General features: G+C 38.8%; 1 protein-coding gene across 1 annotated transcript; it reads right to left on the bottom strand.

Annotated features, from left to right (window-relative positions):
- Nucleotides 1–12,450: 12,450 nt before the first annotated feature.
- Nucleotides 12,451–20,136, bottom strand: VCAM1 (vascular cell adhesion molecule 1). Its single transcript, XM_058808397.1, has 7 exons — nucleotides 19,932–20,136; nucleotides 18,936–19,214; nucleotides 17,944–18,261; nucleotides 17,452–17,724; nucleotides 16,557–16,820; nucleotides 15,878–16,141; nucleotides 12,451–13,412 (listed from the first exon to the last, which is right to left on the bottom strand). The coding sequence occupies exons 1-7, from the start codon at nucleotides 19,993–19,995 to the stop codon at nucleotides 13,252–13,254; spliced, it is 1,623 nt and encodes a 540-aa protein (XP_058664380.1). The 5' UTR covers nucleotides 19,996–20,136; the 3' UTR covers nucleotides 12,451–13,251.
- Between the last annotated feature and the right edge of the window lie 598 nt (nucleotides 20,137–20,734).

Raw genomic sequence — 20,734 nt, 5'->3', positions numbered from 1 at the left:
GCAAAAAAGAGTTTTTAAACTGTGCTTTTAGATAGATTTGTTTGCTTCCGTCTCATAGGATGGTGACCTCCAGGACAAGATTTATGTCCTCTGACTGCAGGCCAGATTCCTGTATCCTGTTTATTATTTAATATGTGCTCTGTAAAATAAGCACAATTCAAATGCTTTGCCATTCAGTCAAGAGTCAAGCTCAAACCCATATTTAGACAGAAAGTAGGTGTTTTATCCAATGATTATTTAATGATCCTGAAACAGAACCAATGAAACTTTCATATGAACACTGCAGTCATCCTGGTTATCCTGCAGGAGAAAAGGAGAGGCTCTGTCCCACAGCAAATTGGACAGCAGTGATTGTTGCACTTAGGAGGGAAAGGTAGTTAAATCTGTTCTGGCAGAGGAAGAATTTAACATGAAGGTATTTTACTTCCTGGGAGATGCTTTAACGCACATATTGTGGAAGAAGGAAACCCTACCACCTCTTGTTCTGACTGTTATTGACGACTGTGGTGTTCTGCTCAAAAGGCTGCTGGTCCCCCACAATACAAGACCACAAATGAAAGGAATTGTATTCCTGAAGGGTGAACTGAGGTTTGAACTTGCCCACATACCATTTGGGCTCAGTAGCAACCAAGGGTTTGGATGGTTCCCTGCTCCACTACTCATGGGCTGCACAGTAAGCCTGGGAGCACAAACCAAGGCTCCCACTGCCCAGGAAATTGTGTCAGAGCCAGCCACCACAATCTAACATTTTTTACTTAAAGCTTCTTCTCCCACATGTGAGAGCATGAAATTCAAGTTTCCAGTAAATCATAGGCAAGCTATTTCCAAGATCCACTACTTCCCTAGATATGTAATACGGGTAAGAGAAATAAGGACAAAATTCAGTAGAAGAAAACAAGAAAACCTCAGCAAAAAGTGCACAAGTTTCCATAGGATCTCATGACATATTACAACATTTCTGACACCTAGCAGGTTTAAATTACCCTTTACATTTATCTAAGCTTCTCTTTCTTTCTTTCATTCATCCGTTATCCGCTGTAGCATGTGAGCCTGTGAAGAAGTGAGCAATGCCCATTTCCTGCACTGCAGGCTATCAGTGTCTCCATCTTGCAGACTCTGTTGCAGCTGAGCCAAGTGCTTATGACAAATAGAATCACTTTTTTTTTAAATTGTCTTTTTTACTTCTTTTTTTTTTTAATTTCCCTTTCTGCTTCTATTTTTATTTTCCATGTTCTGCTTTCAAGTTCACTTCTTTCCTGTTTTATGCACATTTCTCACCTTCTCTCCAGCTTTCCATTTCCCTCATTTCCCTTCTCCCCCTTCCTCTCACATTCACATCTACTTAGAGAAGCATTACAATATTAAAATATTGTTAAACTACAGAATTAGAATCACAGTCTGGCTCCAGCTAACCTTGGTCCTTGTGAAACCACTTTACTTCCTGAGAACCACAATTGGAGGTGCAGAAAACATCCAAGGACATGTCTGTGGAAGCCCCTCCTAAAGTGTAAATGAGCAGAGGCTCAGTTCCCGTAAATGAAGCACCAGCCTCTGCCTGCAGAGACAGCTGCAGAAATGGCAGTTCATGACATCTTATCAAATGGAAGGAATGCTGGATTATGGGATTCATGTTTTTTCTGCATAAATAGAAGAGAGACACATCCTCCTACAGAGCTGGGTTGGGGTTTTCTGCATCAGACAATTTGTTATTTAAACCACATGAAACTGAGGAAATTAAGCTCGTGCATGTAGTGCTGTAGCTGAGCCTATGTTTATGGTCAGGTTCCTGGAGCCAGCTGCACCCACAGAGCCTAGAGGGATAGACTTTCATGGGAACCAGGCTATCCCCATGGCTGAGTCACTCCTCCTGGCAAGTTCTTGGCTCAAATCTTGGACAAAGTGAGATTTAATGTGTAGGCAGCATGAATTATCTGGGAGTTCTGGCTCAAGGAAGCTATGAAGTAAAGTCAGTCAAATACCATTCTAGCAAAAATGGATCCCCATTGTATACACGGACATTTTTGAGGGCTTGCAATTACCTTTCAGTCCTTAGCAAAAGAAGTTACTGCCCATAGACAACAGACATTTTTGAAAGAAGTGTGTTTATCTTTTAGTACTCCTTGTTTAAGTGGCAGAATATTCTTCAGAGTATGACTAAGACTGCATCTAAACTGCTGGGAAGCTGGGATGGAAATTTCACAAAATTACTTGCATGAGATTCCTGAGGTTTCCCAACTTCATCCAGGAAAAGAACAAGACTGATTTTTCTCACATAAATGTAAGACTGACCTTCAGTTAAACCAAGATACGCAATAGTCACAAAAAGCCCAAAAAAAAAGAGATTAAAGAAAATGTGTTCAAATTTCAGAATAGTCTCTTTCACAGCATTTTACTTCTATGTATGCTTTATCTAGCCTGCACTAAAATTACCACCATGTGAGGAAGAGCACTCTTCTTCCTCAGCAGAAGTAATAAACAGAGAAAAACTTACTCTGGCACAGCTTTACAACTGCATGCAGATAGAGACATTATTTCCCCCTTTAATCTTAGAAGCAAAGAGTAGTAGTGTTTGTGGTGATGACAAACTCCCAAATTTAGGTCAGGGGATGAAATAGCTGCAAGGATGGCTGGTAGATCACACTGGAGTTATGCTCCTCTAAAAAGGAACTGCTGCTGGTTGCCATGAATGTTACACACATACATATATATATATATATGTTACACATATATGTGTGTAAAGCAGCTGACTCTAGGTTATCATGGAAATTTATTTCCTAAGCAATTTCTTTATGACAAGAGAGTAGGAATACAAACAGCAACTATTTGCAGATTTATGTGCTCAACTCATGGATTTTGACATAAAGTTTTGGGGGTTTTCGCATTTTTTATTGTTGAGCAAGAGAGTGATAATACAAGACAACAGGAGCAAGAGAGTGATAATACAAGACAACAGGAACAAAATGTGTTCTTAACCAACTTGCTGTTTCAAAACAATGCTGGGAAGATGCTGACATACCAATATGTATCATTTGTACAGCAAAACTGCTGAGAGCAACTCAGAGCACCCATTCACCTACAGCACTGTATGTGCTCCCTGGGTTCCTTAGCAAGAGGTCCTAGTTCCAGACTGCAGCTTTCTCCAGGGGCAGAGGACACCATGATGGATGGTGCACAAGCCCTGGGTTTGTGCTGCTGTCCTCTTGTTTCACCCAGCTGGACTCTTGGTTAAGAGAGTTGATGAGGTGGAAGCCACTGAAGAGGTGTTACACCAATAACACAGGGAAGCACTGGAGTTCATGGGATGTGACTGAAACAGTCACACACCTTCAATCTAGAGCAGATGCACAAGTGAGAATTTTCAAACAGGAAAGGAGCAGAAGAGGTACTTTCTGTAACTAATACTGAACAAGAAGTGAAAATTTCTCTTTTACTCAATGCTTATTTATTAAAACCAGAATATTTTACTTTGCCTTACAGCAAAGCTTCTTAGAACTTTCCATGATGAGCAAATCTATGTTTTCATGGGCTTTTGCTGATATTGGTGATTTATGCATGGCTGATCCTAAATTGCCATTTGCAACAAGGTGGAAAAGGATATGGCTGCAAAGCACTGCAGGGCAGTTGTAGCAGAGATATAGTCCATCATCACATCTTCCTTTGTAGAGGCTGAATTCTGTATCCTGTGTGATCTGATGGTCTCATTAACCTTTAGTACAGGTCTTTGCACTTAAAAGAATGTTAAGGCAATCTTAAACTCTTTCTGGGGATACAGATTTACTTGCATATGCTTTTCAATCAAGGATACTCTACGGGAAGTCCTAAATGTGGTTATCAAATACACTGAAACTCCTCTGGGAAATGGAAAATATTTTTCAGTCAACTTACTTGGAAAATCCAGGTCAGGCTTTGTAAATACCAAAGACTTCCAGAGACCAGCCAACTGCTTTCCACTTCCTTTCCACAGGAAATTTTTGCTGACATGTTGAACAATGACCATTTAGATGAAGTTATTAATAAATAGGCAATTAAAAATCACTGTTCTAGGTGCAGTAAAAGTCTCTGCTGAGTGTGCTTCTCAGCAGAGAAGGTTAAAAAAAATCAGCTAGCAGGTTAAAAAAAATCAGCTAGCAGGAGTCACAGACACTTTCAACTGATGCAAGAGCAGAAGAGATGGCTCTGTCTTCATCATGATAGTCACCACCTCTCCCTTGGCTGCACCAACCTAACTAAACACAGGGTGATATAGCAATTGGATTAATTCAGGATCTGATCCAATCAAAACTGACCCGAAAAAAAGAAAAAAGGGAGGGCTGGATGAGAAATTAGTTTTCTGTAAGGAGTAGACCCCTTTTTTGGCTTACTATGGGTGATTGGGAGTGGAAACTATGGATATCAGCCAGACCATGTCAGCTTAAGACAACAGTATCCCAAAAATATTGCAATGTGAGGAATGAGATGCAGAATAATCCAAGAAATATTATAGCTCCTTTAAGGTAAGTAAATGATGAAGCTTCCTTTGGAATAGAAAGTATCACACTGACGTGTTTATGAAAGGTGACACTGCACTAGAGGTTTTAGAAAGCATGACAGATTATTCAGAAACAAGAGGACAAAAAGGAGAAACATTTTAAACCTATCAAAGGAAATACCCTTCACAAAGCGTCTTATTAAACTGTGCAACTCTTTTCCACAGGAAGTAATTGGGAGAGCACTTAAAAAGGAGTCATGAAATGACTGGACTTTTAGACTTATAACTATGCCATTATTTGGAGGACAGACTGAGTCCTATGCCTGCATTTAGGCAATATGTATCAGGTGAAAAAAACCCCACCTTAATACTATAGAAGCAGCTGGTCCTAAATCTGTCTTCAGGGATTTTTCTTACATCCTCCTGTGAAACTTTGGTTGCTGCTTATTGCTTATTATCAGTGTCTGCTTGAATAGCTTTCATCTGACCTTGTATGGGAATTAGACTGCTCCTTATCAAAAACACAATGGTATCTCATGGAAGTCTCTGTCATGCATAGTTACAGAAAAATTTAGGCAGGGATGATCACAGGAGACAATCAAGTCCAGTGTTTCACTGAAAGCAGGGCAAACTTTACAGTTAGATTACACTGATCATAGTCTTTTTCACCTGAATTGTAAAAACCCCCAAGGGCAGAGGTCCTACAGCTGCAGAGGTCCTGCTCTGGCTGCTGAACCACCCTCAGCATGCATTTGTTGCTCACACACAACTGGAACTTCCCTTGTCACATGTTTTGGCCATATCCCCTTGTCTTTTTACTGTTCACCTCTGAGAAGGAACTGGCTCTGTGTTCTCCCTAATCTCTGATGACTGCAGGAATATTGAAAGGCTTCTATCAGTCCAGAAACACACTTCTCGCTTCTAAGATGCATTTTTTTTACCTAGCATCAGTACTTAGATATATCTGCATCTTAAAAACTTCAAACTGCAAAACAGATTAAATGGCACAGAAAAGTAGGACTGCATTTGCCCCAAAATTTCTCATACTTTGTCTTTTAAACCTGTCATGAGTGTATTTTTTGAAAAAGTCTTGCTTTAACTCAGTCTAATTGTGACCTCTTGAATGTTTGGAAATCAAATTATCAAGAATTAGGTTGGCCAAGCAGATAAAATAAAATTTAAGATACTTCTTTGTACAATTTGTTTGGGCCATAATCTCAGGGTGACCTAGAAGGTGCACTGCACTACATTCCTTTAGACTGCAGACTTCTGTCTCTTTCCAGCCCCAGGATGGCTCTTTTAAGACACTCAAAAAACAGGCTTTCAAGATGTCTGTTCTTGACAGTTCAACTGCAGGAAAGATAAATGAAAAGAGGTATTCATCTTTTAAGTACAGGCAAGGATGTTAATCTGGTGGTTCAGAACTGACAGTTTTTCTTTTCAAGTGTCATAGACTTGAGCTCTGATTACACACTCTTCAGAGGCTCCAACAAAAGAATCTCTTGTTTCATCTGTGTTTCATGCTATTGGCCTATTGTTTCGCATATTCATTTTGATAAATCGTACAAAATGCTACCTTGAAATTAAATTTTTGTCATTAACAGTGGAAACAATACCTATGTAAACAATCTTTTACAAAATTCTAGAAGTTTTTTAAAATGTTCTACCAATTCAGTAAGATTGCACATATTTCTCTCTTACCTGTTTTAGTCTTTACCATGTTTTATTATTACTCTTATTTAAATAAGAGTAGGACAATTAACAATGCATCAGCTATTCATTAATACTCTCTGGTCTCCAGATTTCTACATACCAAAAACATTAGTCTCTCCTCTAATCTCAGTAACTCACCACAAATTTTTTCCCAGAGTTTTTGTGGAAAGGATTGGAAAGGCTTTCATTTTGTTTGCAAAGAACAAGAGCAGGCTGGTCTTGCTCCTGCTAGTCTTGAACATAACTGTCACAGACATCCCCTGCTCCATTGTATTTGAATATTGAATATCTAAGTGACAGTTCTTCAAATATGAAATTAATTGATTACTCACCTGTACCATGTTAAATGCAGTAATTGGCAATATAAATTGTATGCAGAATTACCTCTTAATAGGTCTTGAACATTCAGCTCTCCAGCTAGGTTGTGGGATCCCTGCCAAATCCTTCTCTCCTGCTGTTGACAGCTTGTGGCAATGCTGTGCAGAGTTCTTCACACTACATTCTCTGGTGTCCCAGACATTATCTAGAAATCTAGATAGCTCAGTGTTGAAAGATGGCTCAAGCCTTCTCTCACTTTCTTCCATTTTGGAAAGAACACAAACTAAAACAGTGTAACGCAGGAATTTCAAAAGCTCCCAAACATACCACCATAAGATCTCAAACTCAGCAAAGCAGTGCTTCTTCTCTTGAAAACAAAGATGTTGTGCATGCTGTGGATTTACATAATTTCAAGTGACAAAAACCAACCCCCTTGCAAGTTGCTAAGTGCAGTGAAGAAACCTCTGACTCAGGAAACTCCTGAGCTTCAAAGGAGCTGGAGGCTGGGAGTGCATTTAGAGAGCATATTACCATGCTTGTTGATTTTACAGCATTTTTAGGCATTCCATTTTACCTGCTGCTAGTTAAAAGCCTCAGCTTGACATACAGACACTACTAAAAGGAAAACAGAGGGAAGAATTAAGTTCTGATGAAAAGTTTATACATACAAAAAAATAAATGGGATATTTCAGTACATTTGAGTTTTGAACACGGAATTTTAGCCTAGGATATTACCTTTAGATGTGGAAATACATTCTCCTGCATTCTTTTAATTTCTTTATCTGCTTCTACAGATATACCATTCTTTCAGCTGTCAGACAAAGCAAGCAGAGCCTGATTCTGCCATGTTCCTGCTCTTTACTTCCCTTCAGGCAACTTGGGAAAAGTGACTTATGCCAACATTGTCACGATTTCCCAAAAGAGGTGATTTTTAATCAATACAAACAAAATCTTGCTATTTGCTCCATCCCTGCTCTGTTATCAGCACCCAGACAATTGTGATTATGAACTAGAACAAAAGCCTCAACAATAGTGTGGTGCTGGAACTTCATTTTCTTTGTAAGGAGGAAATTTTCTTTCCTTTTTCCCAGAGCTTATCTACAAAACCTAAATTAGCTCACTAAAATATTTATTTCTGCATGGTTTTGAGATATGAGTGCCTAAATGATTATTCAACAGTGAAGAGTCATGCTTTCTTATCTCACTCAACTGTTTAGATGCTTGGATATAAATGAAGGGACAGACTATCCAATTTTAGTTGAACAGGAAATCAACAGAAAAATGGCAGATATATTTTCAATGTCATTTTAAAAACTGAATGCAATTGTGTTTTAATTCTATTTTATATGTGTTCCTGATATTGAAACAAGCAAATGAATGCACCATTTGTGGTAATATTTTGTTGTTTGAGCACATTAGTTGAAAGCCAAGTAAATATCACAGCCCCATGCTCTGAAGTTCTATATTCAGCTGCATGTTAGCAGTGGTGCCAAAGGGTCAAGTGCTGTTTGCTGCCCTGTACACCAAGTGCCTGGAAATGTAAAAATCTAGTTTAATCCACCAGCTCTGACTAGCAAAGAGGTTCTGTGGCTCAACTGGTAACAGTGTCTCAAAGTTACATCACTGTAAAACTGATAGTCTCCATCACTGGAAATCTCCAATAAATATGAAAGAACAACATGAAGTATAACAGTTGGAAGTATGTGGGAGTGTTCAAGACATGACATCTGTGTTGGAACATCATATGCCACCATTTCTTTCAGCTTCTGAGAGCAGATGTCCCATATCTGCCTCTCATTCAAAAGGAAAGGAAAAATATTTAAGAGAAAAAACCAGCAGCATTAGGACAGAACATTTTAGTTTTTGCAATCACACACAGCAAAGAGGATTACAGTAAAATGATATTACTTTGACTTTCTTCATATGCTCCTGTCTCTTTTAACACATGGATATAGCATTTATTACTGCAATTAAAAAATAAGTAATTATTGTCCTCCTTCGAGTCACATAAGCACCAAGTCCCAGACCCCCTATCACATCTATTTATAAAATATAATTTTTTGTTTTGAAAAAATAAATCTTCAGATTTAAATGTCCCAATTTCTTTCCATTGCAAAAAGTAATAGGTGCCTTCAAAGGGTAAATTTTCAACCTGTCAAAAAAATGTTTCTCTTGTTCAATTTGCAATGAACCTTAAACATAGCAGAACCACTGAGAGGAACCAAGGACCTCATAAACAAGGGGAACTTCTCAGCCCTGCATCTCATAGTCACATGTTTGGCCATTCTGTGCACTTCAGCAGCACCAGAAGGACCCTTCAGGTGAGAAGGGCAGAGGGAAGGCAGGAGATCCCCTGCTTTTGTACCTGGCAGGTACCCAGGTACTTGGAACAAAACACTGCTATGCTGAGATGCCTGGCAGCTAACAGCAAAGCACATTACTCTTTTCACAAGAATTTCCATATTTCTGGTAACATAACTTGCACTACTTTGGTGGCAGGATACGTAGCATGTGGATCCCAAAAGATTGCGAGGCTTAAAAACTGTTGAGCTTCACAACAGACAATGGAACATGAAAGTGAGTTCCCCTGATATAACCACTCCTCTCACTTCTTTCTTAAATGTGAAGTGGCCTTCAAACTGAGTATAATGTCAAAAATTCTGTCAGGTTTTGATTGCTAAACTGCATGGTCTAGGTAAAATTCAGACTGGTTGGTTTGACAAAGTTTTTTGTCTCATGTTAAAAGATATGTGTAGTGCTGGAAGGGATTTAGAAAAAACTACAAGGATTATTTACTGCTGTAGAAAAGACCTGATAAATGTAGGCTTCCAACAGTCCTCTGTGTTTATTTTATCAAAGAAACAAGAGATTGATTACAGCATGCAATGATCATTTGGATAGAACTGTGCAAAAGGACAGAAAAATTGGATAAGGAAGTAGGCCATGTATATATCACAGGCAGGGCACCACTGATAACCAAGGACATTTGCAAACTCTCTGTGAGGAATTTCCAGATCAGATCCCTTATAGGGGAACATATCTCCTTAAAGAAGTTATGTGGTCCAGCACAGCAGCAAGTCCATGGAGCTGAATGGCCTGCCCTGTTCATAGATACCAGATCATCACTTGGCCTTAAATAAATATCCTGATCAGCCTGCTAGTCCCTGAAAACAGCAGCAGCCTGCCCCTTCAAATACAAGCCACCAGTGTTATCTCCAGCCTATAACAGCACCTCTCTCATGGGATATTAACTGTCCCCCTCAGTATACTTTAAAAATTATTTGAAAGCATTCTTGGAGACATTTAAAATATGTATCTTTTCCAGTTTGAGCCTTTCATGAAAGAATATATCCTAAACTGACTTCAGGGAGTGAGAATTTGCAATCACTCTTTAAAATCCAGACTCATACAAATATTGCCCAGTGGTATTTTTGGGCTAAACTCCTGAAGAGGAAAAGACAAAGCTATGCTTGAGCAAAGATCAGACAGGGGAAAATGCAAATCTATAACTTGTGAGGTGACTTTATAGAGAAAACCTGATAGGATCTGTCAGCTCTTTACTTTACAGACCACTTTCTTGATCATAAAGGCAGGCCCTGTGACAGGGATTCTTACCTAGACCTCCAGCCTTAGACTTGCTGGGCTGGAGCTGCTGTTCATGGCTTTTTGCCAGGGCAGAGGCTCTGCAAGTTGCTTGATGAGAAACTGTGTAAGGAGAAGCAATATTCCTTCTGTAGTTTTAAATAAAAAAGAGAAGTTATTTGACTGTGAACTTTAAACCTTCATAAGACAAGCTTGTACTGATAGCATTAAGTTCCCTGGAAAACACCGAGACAGCAGGACAGGAAATCCCCTGGCAAGACCCTTCTTTGTGATTTCACTGCTAGGAACTCACTGCCAACACAAGAGCAACCTCTCCTAAAATGGACACTAGAAATTCTTTCTATTCACTTAACGTTTCTGGGAGGAAAGCTGGCCCTGTTGAAGTCCAGGGGCAACTTCTATTGACTTAAATCACTTATCACCTCAATTGAGGTCCTGAGAGGGCAGACAAGCCACAAGGACATATCTGTATCAGAAATACTGACAAAACCAACAGCTGAAAAAATTCTGGAAACTAGTGGAGGAATTTCCAGTAAAGACTACTCAAGCACTAAAGCACTGTTGTAAGATGGCTCCTATTTCTCTCCCACCCATCTTTCATCTTTTCAGTCCACAGGAGGGGGAAAAACAGCACAGGAACTTTTATGCCCCTTCTGCAAGATCTGGCCCAAGGCTGCTCAGAGGAGGAGTAAGAAGGCAAGGCATACCTTGGTGGGTCTCACCAGTAACCCCCGAACCCCAGGATCTCTACAGCAGTGAAAGACACTATTTCAGGATGTCATACACTGGCCCCTTTCTCTGGTATGTATCCTGAGGATTGCTCAGCATCAACGGCCACTGAATAAGGGACGTTGTACAGTGCATTTCTGTCTACTCCCTTTTGGGTTTTTTATGGACCTTTAGCCCATTATTTTTTCCATTCTGCTTTTGAACCAATTGATACTGTTATCCCCCTGACCCTTCTGCAGCAGCTTCCAGTAGATTGACATTCACCCTGGGAAAAAATACTGTTCTATTATTTTTGTTAAAACACTTCCTCCTTAGTGTGCACATCCTGTAGTTCCAGAACTGCATGATTTAGCAAATAGTTTTGCATCTGTTGTTTGCTATCAACTGCTTTCACAATTTGGAAAACATCAATCAGAACGCCTCCTCCTTCAGCATTCTCTCTCCAAACTGGAAAGTCCCAGGCATTTTTATTTGCCCTGTTTTCCAGTCCTCCTTCTCTGTCTCTTTCCTAGCTATCCTTCCTGCAATACAGACACCAGAACCTCACTGATTAGGCAAATGTGTGTGCACCAAAGTTTTGCACAGAGCAAAAAATCATGCTTTCTGGTTTATTCACAAGACAGCACTGAGACAGGCCTGACATTATTCTGAATAAATATGCCTGGCACCACCTCCAAGAAATTTATGTCATGGGCCTGTCAAAGCTCTCCTCCTCCTCTGTCTTCAATCTTTTCTTCACCCTCCTACTGCATGCTCACATTCCTCCAAGCCAAGTCCACACTGCTCTCCCATTTTTCTGGTACACCCCCACTTTCCAAGCCTCCCTTTCCAATCTAGATAGACATCCTGCATGAACTAATTTTCTGTGCACAAAACACTGCTGAACACACTATGAAAAAACATGGGAGATGTGCACCACTGCCACATGCCAGAGCCAGCACTCACATTTGCATTGCTGTTGGCAGCAGTTGTCACCATGTGTATAATGTAGACATATTCTTTTCACATATCTCTGCTTGAGCTTCTTGTGTGCAAGTTTGGAGGTGCCAGGCCCCCAAACCTTCCTTGCCTAGCACAGTGGATCAGGCCACAGTGCATCAGGACGCATTTCAACCTCTCAGCCACAGCGCCTGCACCTCCCACAGCTTTGCCTTTGGTGCTGAACATCAGCACCCAGATCAGTCAAAGCACCACTGCTAGTCAGGAGAAGGGAGGAAAGGAGGAATACTATCAAATTCCACCTCCCCTTCCCTCCATCTTTGCCTCTGCACTGGAAGTTCACCATTTTCACAGCCATTTTGCCAGCTCTGGAAAGTGTGTGGTGAAAGAAGCGCCAACCCGAGGGAAGCATGCAGACAGTTCTCTGTTAAAAGGGAAATTGTCAAGCATGTGGTTTAGATTTTCACAGTGAGGAGCTTGGGAAGGGCATTTCTTCAGGCAACAACTCACCCACCATTGCTGAGGTGCACAGATTTTGCCTGTGCCCCTGCCTATGCCTCGAGACTTCCGGCCTTGTTTGTGTCTTTCCCATGACATCCACAACTGCTGCTGCCAGGGACAATTTCCTTCCACAGAAATGTGTGTTCTGGCATAATCTTAAACAAGCATCACTAGGGGGATTTAGACAAAGAAATCTGCTGGTAGTTTTATTTTGCAGTGGAAATCTGTAAAGCATATTTACAGTGCCCTTATATTTTACAAGAAAGGTCTGATATGGCTCATCACAAAATAACGGAATTCTGACATTGATCTGAGAATGATTGAAGCCAGCAAGAATACCTTAGCATTGCTAGAACTTCCAGGATTATAACCGCAGATTTTGAATAATATTTAAAATAAAATGTTTTGCAAATGACCCAAAGACTCAAAGGCTAAAATTAGTTTAAATTTGTTAGAAATGCATAGCCCATTGTGTAATGTCATTGAAGGTATAGTTTATGGCAATATCAGTGAAAAGAGAATATTTTCCAAACATTACCACAACCAGACAAATTATATTAAAAAACATTCATGCTGCAGAGTAATACAAAATAAAAATCACCTGATCAGCTCAAGCAATATTGATTTATGTCTTTGAATTAACAAAATTTCTCTGTACAGTTGCAATAAGAAAAGTTTTACAAACTGATATTTAGTTGAACATATTTATAACACAAATTATACACTATGTACAAACCTAGTTCTTCACAGAACTCTTTGTTCAGAATGCTTCAACACAGAAATGATTTACCAATTTCTAGGTCAGGATTCTAGCTCTTCCTTTAATTTAAATACCAAAACACTTATGAGAACATGAAAATAAGCCCATTTGCTATCACATGGCGCTGTTCTTAAGTCACTCATTTGCTACTGAAGGGTAGAACCAGTCACAGCAATAAATAAAAGTGCTTATTATCAACTAAACACTTATATTCACATGATCAAACTTTCAACCTGAGTGCTTTTACAAGACTGTAGGATCCATTGATCTTTGCTTGTCTTGACACGTAGATCAAAATGGCAGCTGCAGGAACTGCTACTGCTGCTACAGATGAGAATGCAATAATGAATGGGATCATCTGATCTGGTTCTTCCAATCTTGCTGAAAATGGAGACAAAAGGAGAAAAAAAAGTGTAAATATTGGTTGAAACAGATACATGTGTATCAGTGTAAAAGCAGTCTTATTAATGACTTTCATTTGGAACATATTTCTGTTTTCATGCACAAAGCATACTTTTTGAGTTTTCCTTAATTATTTTTTTCTTTCTTCATATTACATACTTTAATTCCTAGCCACTATCTTGGTCTTGAATTTGCTATGCAAGTTCAAACCTATCTCTGATATCATCTATAATGAAGAGTACCATGAAATTCACAAAGAACACAAGAGGAATACCACATATTTTACCCAGGAAACATTTGGGTACATTTCAACCTCCTGAAATTCATTCTTTAAGGGGAAGACCATGTTTTAAAAGCTCAATATTTAGATTTTTTGTGAAACACAATCTTCTCTGGATTAGCCTCATTGTCCAAGCATGTGAACAGAAATGCAGCCAGGAATCACCTTTTTTTGGCCCTATCCTTAAAGCTACCACACCAACTCAACTAAGCAAGACAATGACAGCCCCACTGAAAGGAGGTTAAAATACAGCTTGCTCTGACTAGGCTGTTTGGTGTGATTTTGGGTGAGGGTTTTTTTTCAGGTTAACCACAGAACTGCCATGCAAGGATCAGCTATGAACTAGTTGTGCCCACCTTGATACAAATTTCACCAAAACATACAAAAAAAATAGGTTTAAGGCAATAGACCCAGCTACCCACAACAGCTATCTCAATCTCTGTAATGTTGTTCCAACCTTACTGAAAATATGGAGGAGTATATGCTTGTATAATTTTTGATGACACTGCAGAGTATAAAGTTTCCATTCACTGGTGGCAGAATAATTTCTCCTGATGGGCTTTTTTTCAGGACTGTCTCTGAGGCTATATGTGCTACATGTAACAGAGATATTTTCTACTTTTTTAACATTTTCTGATGGATATACTAACACATTAATATTTTGGAGAGGAACTGAAAAGAAATTCAAGGCAGGATTTAGCAACAAACAGAAGCAGAACTGATGAGGCATCAGCAACTTTTACATGCAAAATACGAATCCAGTTAATGGAGCCACTGTAGTAGTTGAGTCCATAGCTTTAGACTCTGCTCTGACACCAGCTATCCTTCCCCACTGAAGCCAACAGCAGCTGGCAAAAAGAACATTTTATCAACAGACAGAGTATGTTGCATAACTTTTACATTATATGGAGCCTCTTGTTCTCTTATTTCAAAATCAATGTTTGTTTGTTTGAGTTCATGAAAGGGCACAGACCAACAAACCCAGAGGCTAATGCCCTCTTTCAACAGAAGAGAAATAGAAAAGGCAAAGGAAGGAGTCCTAGAACTGTATTTCTATTTTTTTTTCACAAGGCTCTGCAATTTTATATCCTGTTTTCAAAAGATGAAGTGGAAATACAAAAAAATTTGAAGCAGCAATTATTTTATGCATCTGCTATTTTGGCACAAGTTTTCATTAGCATTAAGACCCCATCACTTATGACAAGAACCTGTGCAACTCATGTCAGATTTTTTAAAGACAATTCATTCTTAATGAAACTTAAGATGTCACTCTGTGTAAAACAAATCCTAGTATGAACTCTGCACAGCAGTTATATTAACTAACCTTTGACACAAGTACTATGTGCTGAGACTGCTCCCCCAGTTCATTAACTGTATGCATGTGTATTTTCCTGCATCCCTTAGCTGAGCCTTGTCTGTGCTATATTTGCTATCTACTGTTTCAAGGGTTGTGAACCCATCACCAACTTTCTTTTACAGACTAGTCCTAAGAGATGTAACATCTGCAGATGTGCAAGGAATAGTAACACTTTGTCCTTGTTTCACTTTGCTTGAAGGAGAAATCAAAAGTGTATTTTTTCGTGCAGCTATAAAAATAGTAAAGAACAGGGAAGAGAGCTGAATTGGTGGCAGAAGTGATCCCTAAGCAAGACACTGTTGCTATGCAATAGGCAGAAGCAGCAGAGCTAAAGCAGAGAAGTCTGATTATTATTGAAAATGAAACTTCGCTATCATTCCAACTAAGTTGAGGAATCAGCATTTCTTGTAGCAGCTTAGGGAAGAAGCAAAGAGCTGGAATACAGCGCTTCCATAGAGCAGCTTCAGCATGTAGTCTCCTTGAGTCTTTGTTATGCAAAAATCCACTGAAAGGCCTGCATGGAAGGATATTTCCTTGCAGGCACTGCATGTCCTCTTTACTTCATGCTTACACTTGGCAGTTGGGATGACTGATGGATGCCCCACCGACTTAAGAACTTTTCATAATCTATCTGTATTAAGGCAGACTTCATACTTCATTGTTTAAAGCTTCCTAAATCACTTAGTGATATTAGGACCACCTTTTAACTCCACTGACATCAAAGACACAATTACTTCATTCTTCAAGAAGATCTGGACCTAAAATACATAAACCAAAAAAACTTGTTTTCCATCTTGTTCTACAAACCTTGAACATATAATTCCACAGCTTTTTCTTCCTTGCCAAATTGATTATAAGCTTCACATTCATAAAGCCCCAGATCTTGACTTTTCAAGTTGTGTATAGTTATAGTTGCATTTTTAGAAATTTCCTCAGACTCCCCGGTGGCCTTCTTTTTCTTCCAGGAGATCACAGGAGCTGGATTACCAGAACTAGTACATTTCATTGTCACAGTTTCCCCTTCTTTAAGAGCAGCAGGGAAAACAGTGATCATTGTATTCTTTGGTCCATCTGAAAGGAAGAGGCCTACAGTTAATCATCACTGGATTATTTAGAGATGGATCCAACATGTCCTATTGGACACTAGACTGTCACCCTCCCAAAGCTAATTTCTTTTTCATTCCCAAAACAAAAGTAAAGGACATGGTATCAGAGTTTCTGTACAAACCCTCCATAGCCCAGACATTCCAACCAAATACCTCTAACCATGTAGATCAGTTTCTCACTCATTCAGATCTCTACTAAAGACTGTCATCACATTAATGATTTCATGACTTTGTTTTGTTCATCAGCACTGCTCCTTTCTCAGGGAAAAGCAGAGGAATGTGATGATTCTTTGCTCTCTCTTCATTTAATTTGATGATTATATTTATCACTGAAGAACTAACTATTTTTAAATGACTGGGAAAACTTTACACATACTTACATTTCACATTAAGTGTGATTTCACTTTTACTGTTCCCATACTTATTTTCTGCTACACATTCATAGTCTCCTCCATTTTGGAACATCACAGATGGAAGAAAAATACTTCTGGCACTAGAAGTCCCTATGTCTGCATTGTCAGATTTTCTCCTTAGAATTATCTTGGGAGGAGGGTTGCTTTCAGCAGAACATTGTATGGAGACATTTTGTCCTTCCTGAACTGTTGTAGAAGGTTCAATGGAGAGTTCTGTGATGACTGGAGCACCTGCATGACAAAAGAAAAAGCTGTTAGAGTAATGCAAATGTTCTAAAGATGGAGAAGGTTTTAAGAAAGCATGAATTGCTTGCTCAAGAATCTGTTTATTTTGGTTTTGACCCCAGACTCAATCTAAGACTTTTAGCTCTGTCAAAACAGTAGCAGCCAATCAATCAATCAATCAATCAATCACAAAATATCACAACAATATTATTAAGTCCAAAACAGTTTTACCATTAAATGCCTATTAAATTTAATGCTAATGACTAAAACTACTAGTTCGAAGAAGGAGACTGTGATGTCCCTGTGAAACTGGTATGCACATTACATTTCACAGAAATAAGTGTGTGTGTCCCCACCACTTTCTCAGACTCTTTTGTGACTTATAGTGTTGCATTGTGGGAAATGTACTGAACTGTGCATGCACAACAGCAGTACTGAGAGAATTAGCTGAAAATTAAATATAGAAAGAAAAACTACAGCACATGAGAACCAGCCTTAAATTGAAGCTGAGTCCTGAATACGTAAAAAGGAAAGCCCCGTATTTCCCTAATTTTCAGTGTTTCAGCATCCTCCAAGCTAACAGAGATCAGCCAGTTAGGTACTGGATAATACAAGTGAAACTCAAACAGACTTGTACCTTGTATAACAATGTTCACAGTTGCTTCCTCTGTTTTATTAGTTACCAGATTAATTACTTCACAGATGTACCGTCCTGAATCATTGAAATGGACACGGGGAATAAAAAGAACATTGTTTTTTATCAGATGCTGAATGCTTTCTTCAGCCAAATATTTACTCCAAACTATTTGTGCTGGTGGGTCACTCTGAGTCACACAAGTGAGGTTCAGAGAGTCTCCTTCCATTGGTGAGTTGCTTGGAGATGCAGTAATGACAGTATTTTGTGGACCAACTGTAATAAAACAAAAGGAAGACAAGATCAGTGGTAAATGAAGAATGATATGCACATCTCTAACACTAGCTTTTCTAGAGGTACATGTCACAGAATACCAAGAAAAAAAAAATATGTATCCCAGTAGCACAGTGGGATCATTTTTCCAGAATTAGTAAGATGTTTTACTTGCAGCTTTGAAAGCTGAACTAGCCAAAGCCCTTGTACAAAAATACTTACAATTTACATTAAGTTTCTGAGAAGATGTTCTTTCTTTGGGTTCAAAATCCATATCAACAATTGGTAACCTGGCCACACAGGTAATCTCTTTCCCAGCATCTTCAGCCATGGGATGAAATGTATATGTCACAGTTTTGGTCTCTGTATTGGTGCTGTCATCGTCCAAAAAATATTCCTCATGAAGAACCTGTCCATCTTTCTTTAGGAGAACTTCCAGGTGATGAGAAGGATATACATCCGGAATTTTACAGATGACAGGGGCTGGTTCTCCAGCAACTAAGGATGGGCTGATGTCAATGATAGGATCACTGGGGAAAGCTAAAAGAACAAAATCAATTTTTTTAGACTAGCAGAGAAGAATAGTAGGGTCAACATAAGAGCAAGATCCAGACACCAAATACCTTGATTTTATAGGTGCTCAGAACATGACATTCTATCAACATTATTACGAGACATAACTTGATCTGAAGACCTACAGGTCCTTTATCAGCAGTACATATACTAACAGGAAGTTTATTTGTACAACTGTTGAAACATGATCACAAAAGATTAGTAAGATTAGCATGGCACCTAGGCAGTGATACAGCTGCTTAACTATAGGCATTGAGAGCAATCCATGCACTAGTGCGATCCTGTTTTCTGTGCTGGTAGGTTTGGACATCTGAATTATTCTCCTGCAAACTACAAAGGCATTGATTTTTATTTTCCCAGCTCTAGGAATGCATTCAAGCAATGCACATTTTGGATTTTAAGAATTACCAGAAACAAGACTAAATAATATTAGTACATACAATCTTCAATGCGAAAGCAGAAAAGGGCTAAGAAAGTGTCCTGAACAGACATATAAAGGAATCTCAGAAGGAAGTATATGTTGAGCTATAACACTCATTATCCTAGAATTAAAAGTTAACTGGTAACCACAATATCTAAAACAATTATAGAGTTTTCTATCAACATGTACTATTTAAAGAGAATTTTACATTTTTACTTACAGTAAAGTTCAACTTTGACACTCTTCTCCTTTTTCCCTCTCTCACCACATATGACAGTACAAAGATAAGAATGAGAATTCACAACACCAACTGGATTCATAGTCAATGTAGAATATGTCCTGTGGTTTCTGACTTTTCCTCCAAGGGGGCTGTCCATCTGGGTTCTCCAGGAAAAACTTGGTGATGCACAGCCAGTAGTATTGCATGTGAATATGAGTGTGCCTCCAATCTGTGCCACAATTCTCTCAGCAGGTATAATTTCCATTTCAAAAGCTTTAACTACAAAAGGGAAAACATACATCAATTCAGCAGATTTCTCAGCTTTTATTTCCCTGTTTCTTCTCATGTTCTACTGTTACATGAGGTCTTTATGCTTCATTTCTTTACTTTATGGTTGTGTGGAAGTTAAACTAATAAAGCTCATACAGTGGTTTACATATTCAAAACATCCCATAAACATTGCTATTTTTGTCAAAGACAAAACAGACTCAGATGACTGACAGTTCTCATGTATAAAATGGCATCAACCAAATTTAAATAAATGCATTGGCACAACTTATCTTTTTTGTCAGGTGGATCTGATTCTAAAACTTTGTAACAATTGAGGAGAGAGGTAGCAGGTAGATAGCAAAGACAACAGCAGAAACACTTTCAACAGGACATTTAGTACCAAAGTTGCTTGCTACTGTCAGGAATGACAATAAAAAGTCAAGCATCCAGTGATGTACTGCAGTTGTCTCCTAGACTATCTTTTAGCAAACTCAATAGGAAAACGACTGAGTAATTGCAGAGCACAGAAAAGCTCAAAGTAAATGTCAAAAAAGCTTCCTGACATTTTGACAGGACTACTTAATTGACAGTTGTATTCACTGAAATGAAAAGGTAACTGGAGAAAAGAGAAATAAAGATCAAACAGCAAATTTTAGGTCACTTTAGACTTAACAAAGTTTAAAAAAATGAAACCAGCACCACCAACCCTCACCTTCCCCAACTTACCAGTCCTTAACACGCACAAAATTAATAGCACAGCCTGGTTTGCTCTTCCCATCTCCTTAAACATTTGTAATTGCTGTTGCTGGATAAAGAAAGTAAATTCAAAAGTTTGCTTTCTGTTTTCTGTGAAGAAGCACAGTGAGATCTTGCTGCTGTGCAACGGTTTGTTACAAGAGTTCCAGCTGGCTCTTTATAAAGGCTCTCCCTCCTTGGGGCAGAGTGGGAAATCCCTGGACGGGAAAATCCAGAGCAGGGAGGCAGAGAACCAGTCGGGCGGTGTCCATTGGCTCAGCGCCCTCTGCTGCTTTTGTGGCAGCCCAGGAAAATAAACAGTAAAGCTTGTAAATACAGTGCCTACTACATTTGGAAAAATCTGTTTCAGATCTGATCTTGCAAACGACAGAGAAAATGAAAGAATGTGCGTAAGTCAAAGTAATTGAATGCAACTATATCTCAGATAAAAAGCTATTCAAATTTGTTTTTAATGAAAATATTTTTGTGGGATTGAGTTTTCAGAACAGTTCTAACAATGCTCAGCTCTGTAAACAACATTACATGACTCAGTATTTCCCTTGAAAACTGTGCTACCAGTTTCAAAGGTGTTGTTACTTATGTTCCTAAGTATTTTTGATCTCTAAAAATAAAGAAATACATCAGATAGCAGAAGTCTGGAGATCTGACTTAATCAGCTTGAATCAGGCTTATACTCTTCAAACTAATGGAATTAATTAATATACCCAATGCCACTTTGCAGTGGATATACAAATCCAGTTTGGAATATTTCTGAGGACAACACTTACTGGCTA

The sequence above is a fragment of the Ammospiza caudacuta genome, chromosome 7 (assembly GCF_027887145.1).
Source record: "Ammospiza caudacuta isolate bAmmCau1 chromosome 7, bAmmCau1.pri, whole genome shotgun sequence".
Taxonomy (NCBI): domain Eukaryota; kingdom Metazoa; phylum Chordata; class Aves; order Passeriformes; family Passerellidae; genus Ammospiza; species Ammospiza caudacuta.
This window is presented reverse-complemented; position numbering and strand designations above follow the sequence as displayed.

Coding starts and splice junctions, on each gene's coding strand:
- VCAM1 (XM_058808397.1), bottom strand. CDS start 19,995: ATGTTTAAGGAGATGGGAAGAGCAAACCAGGCTGTGCTATTAATTTTG. Junction 19,215..19,931: donor TTTGTGCGTGTTAAGGACTG/GTAAGTTGGGGA, acceptor TCCCTTTTGTAG/TTAAAGCTTTTGAAATGGAA. Junction 16,821..17,451: donor TGTGAACATTGTTATACAAG/GTACAAGTCTGT, acceptor TTTGTCATGCAG/GTGCTCCAGTCATCACAGAA.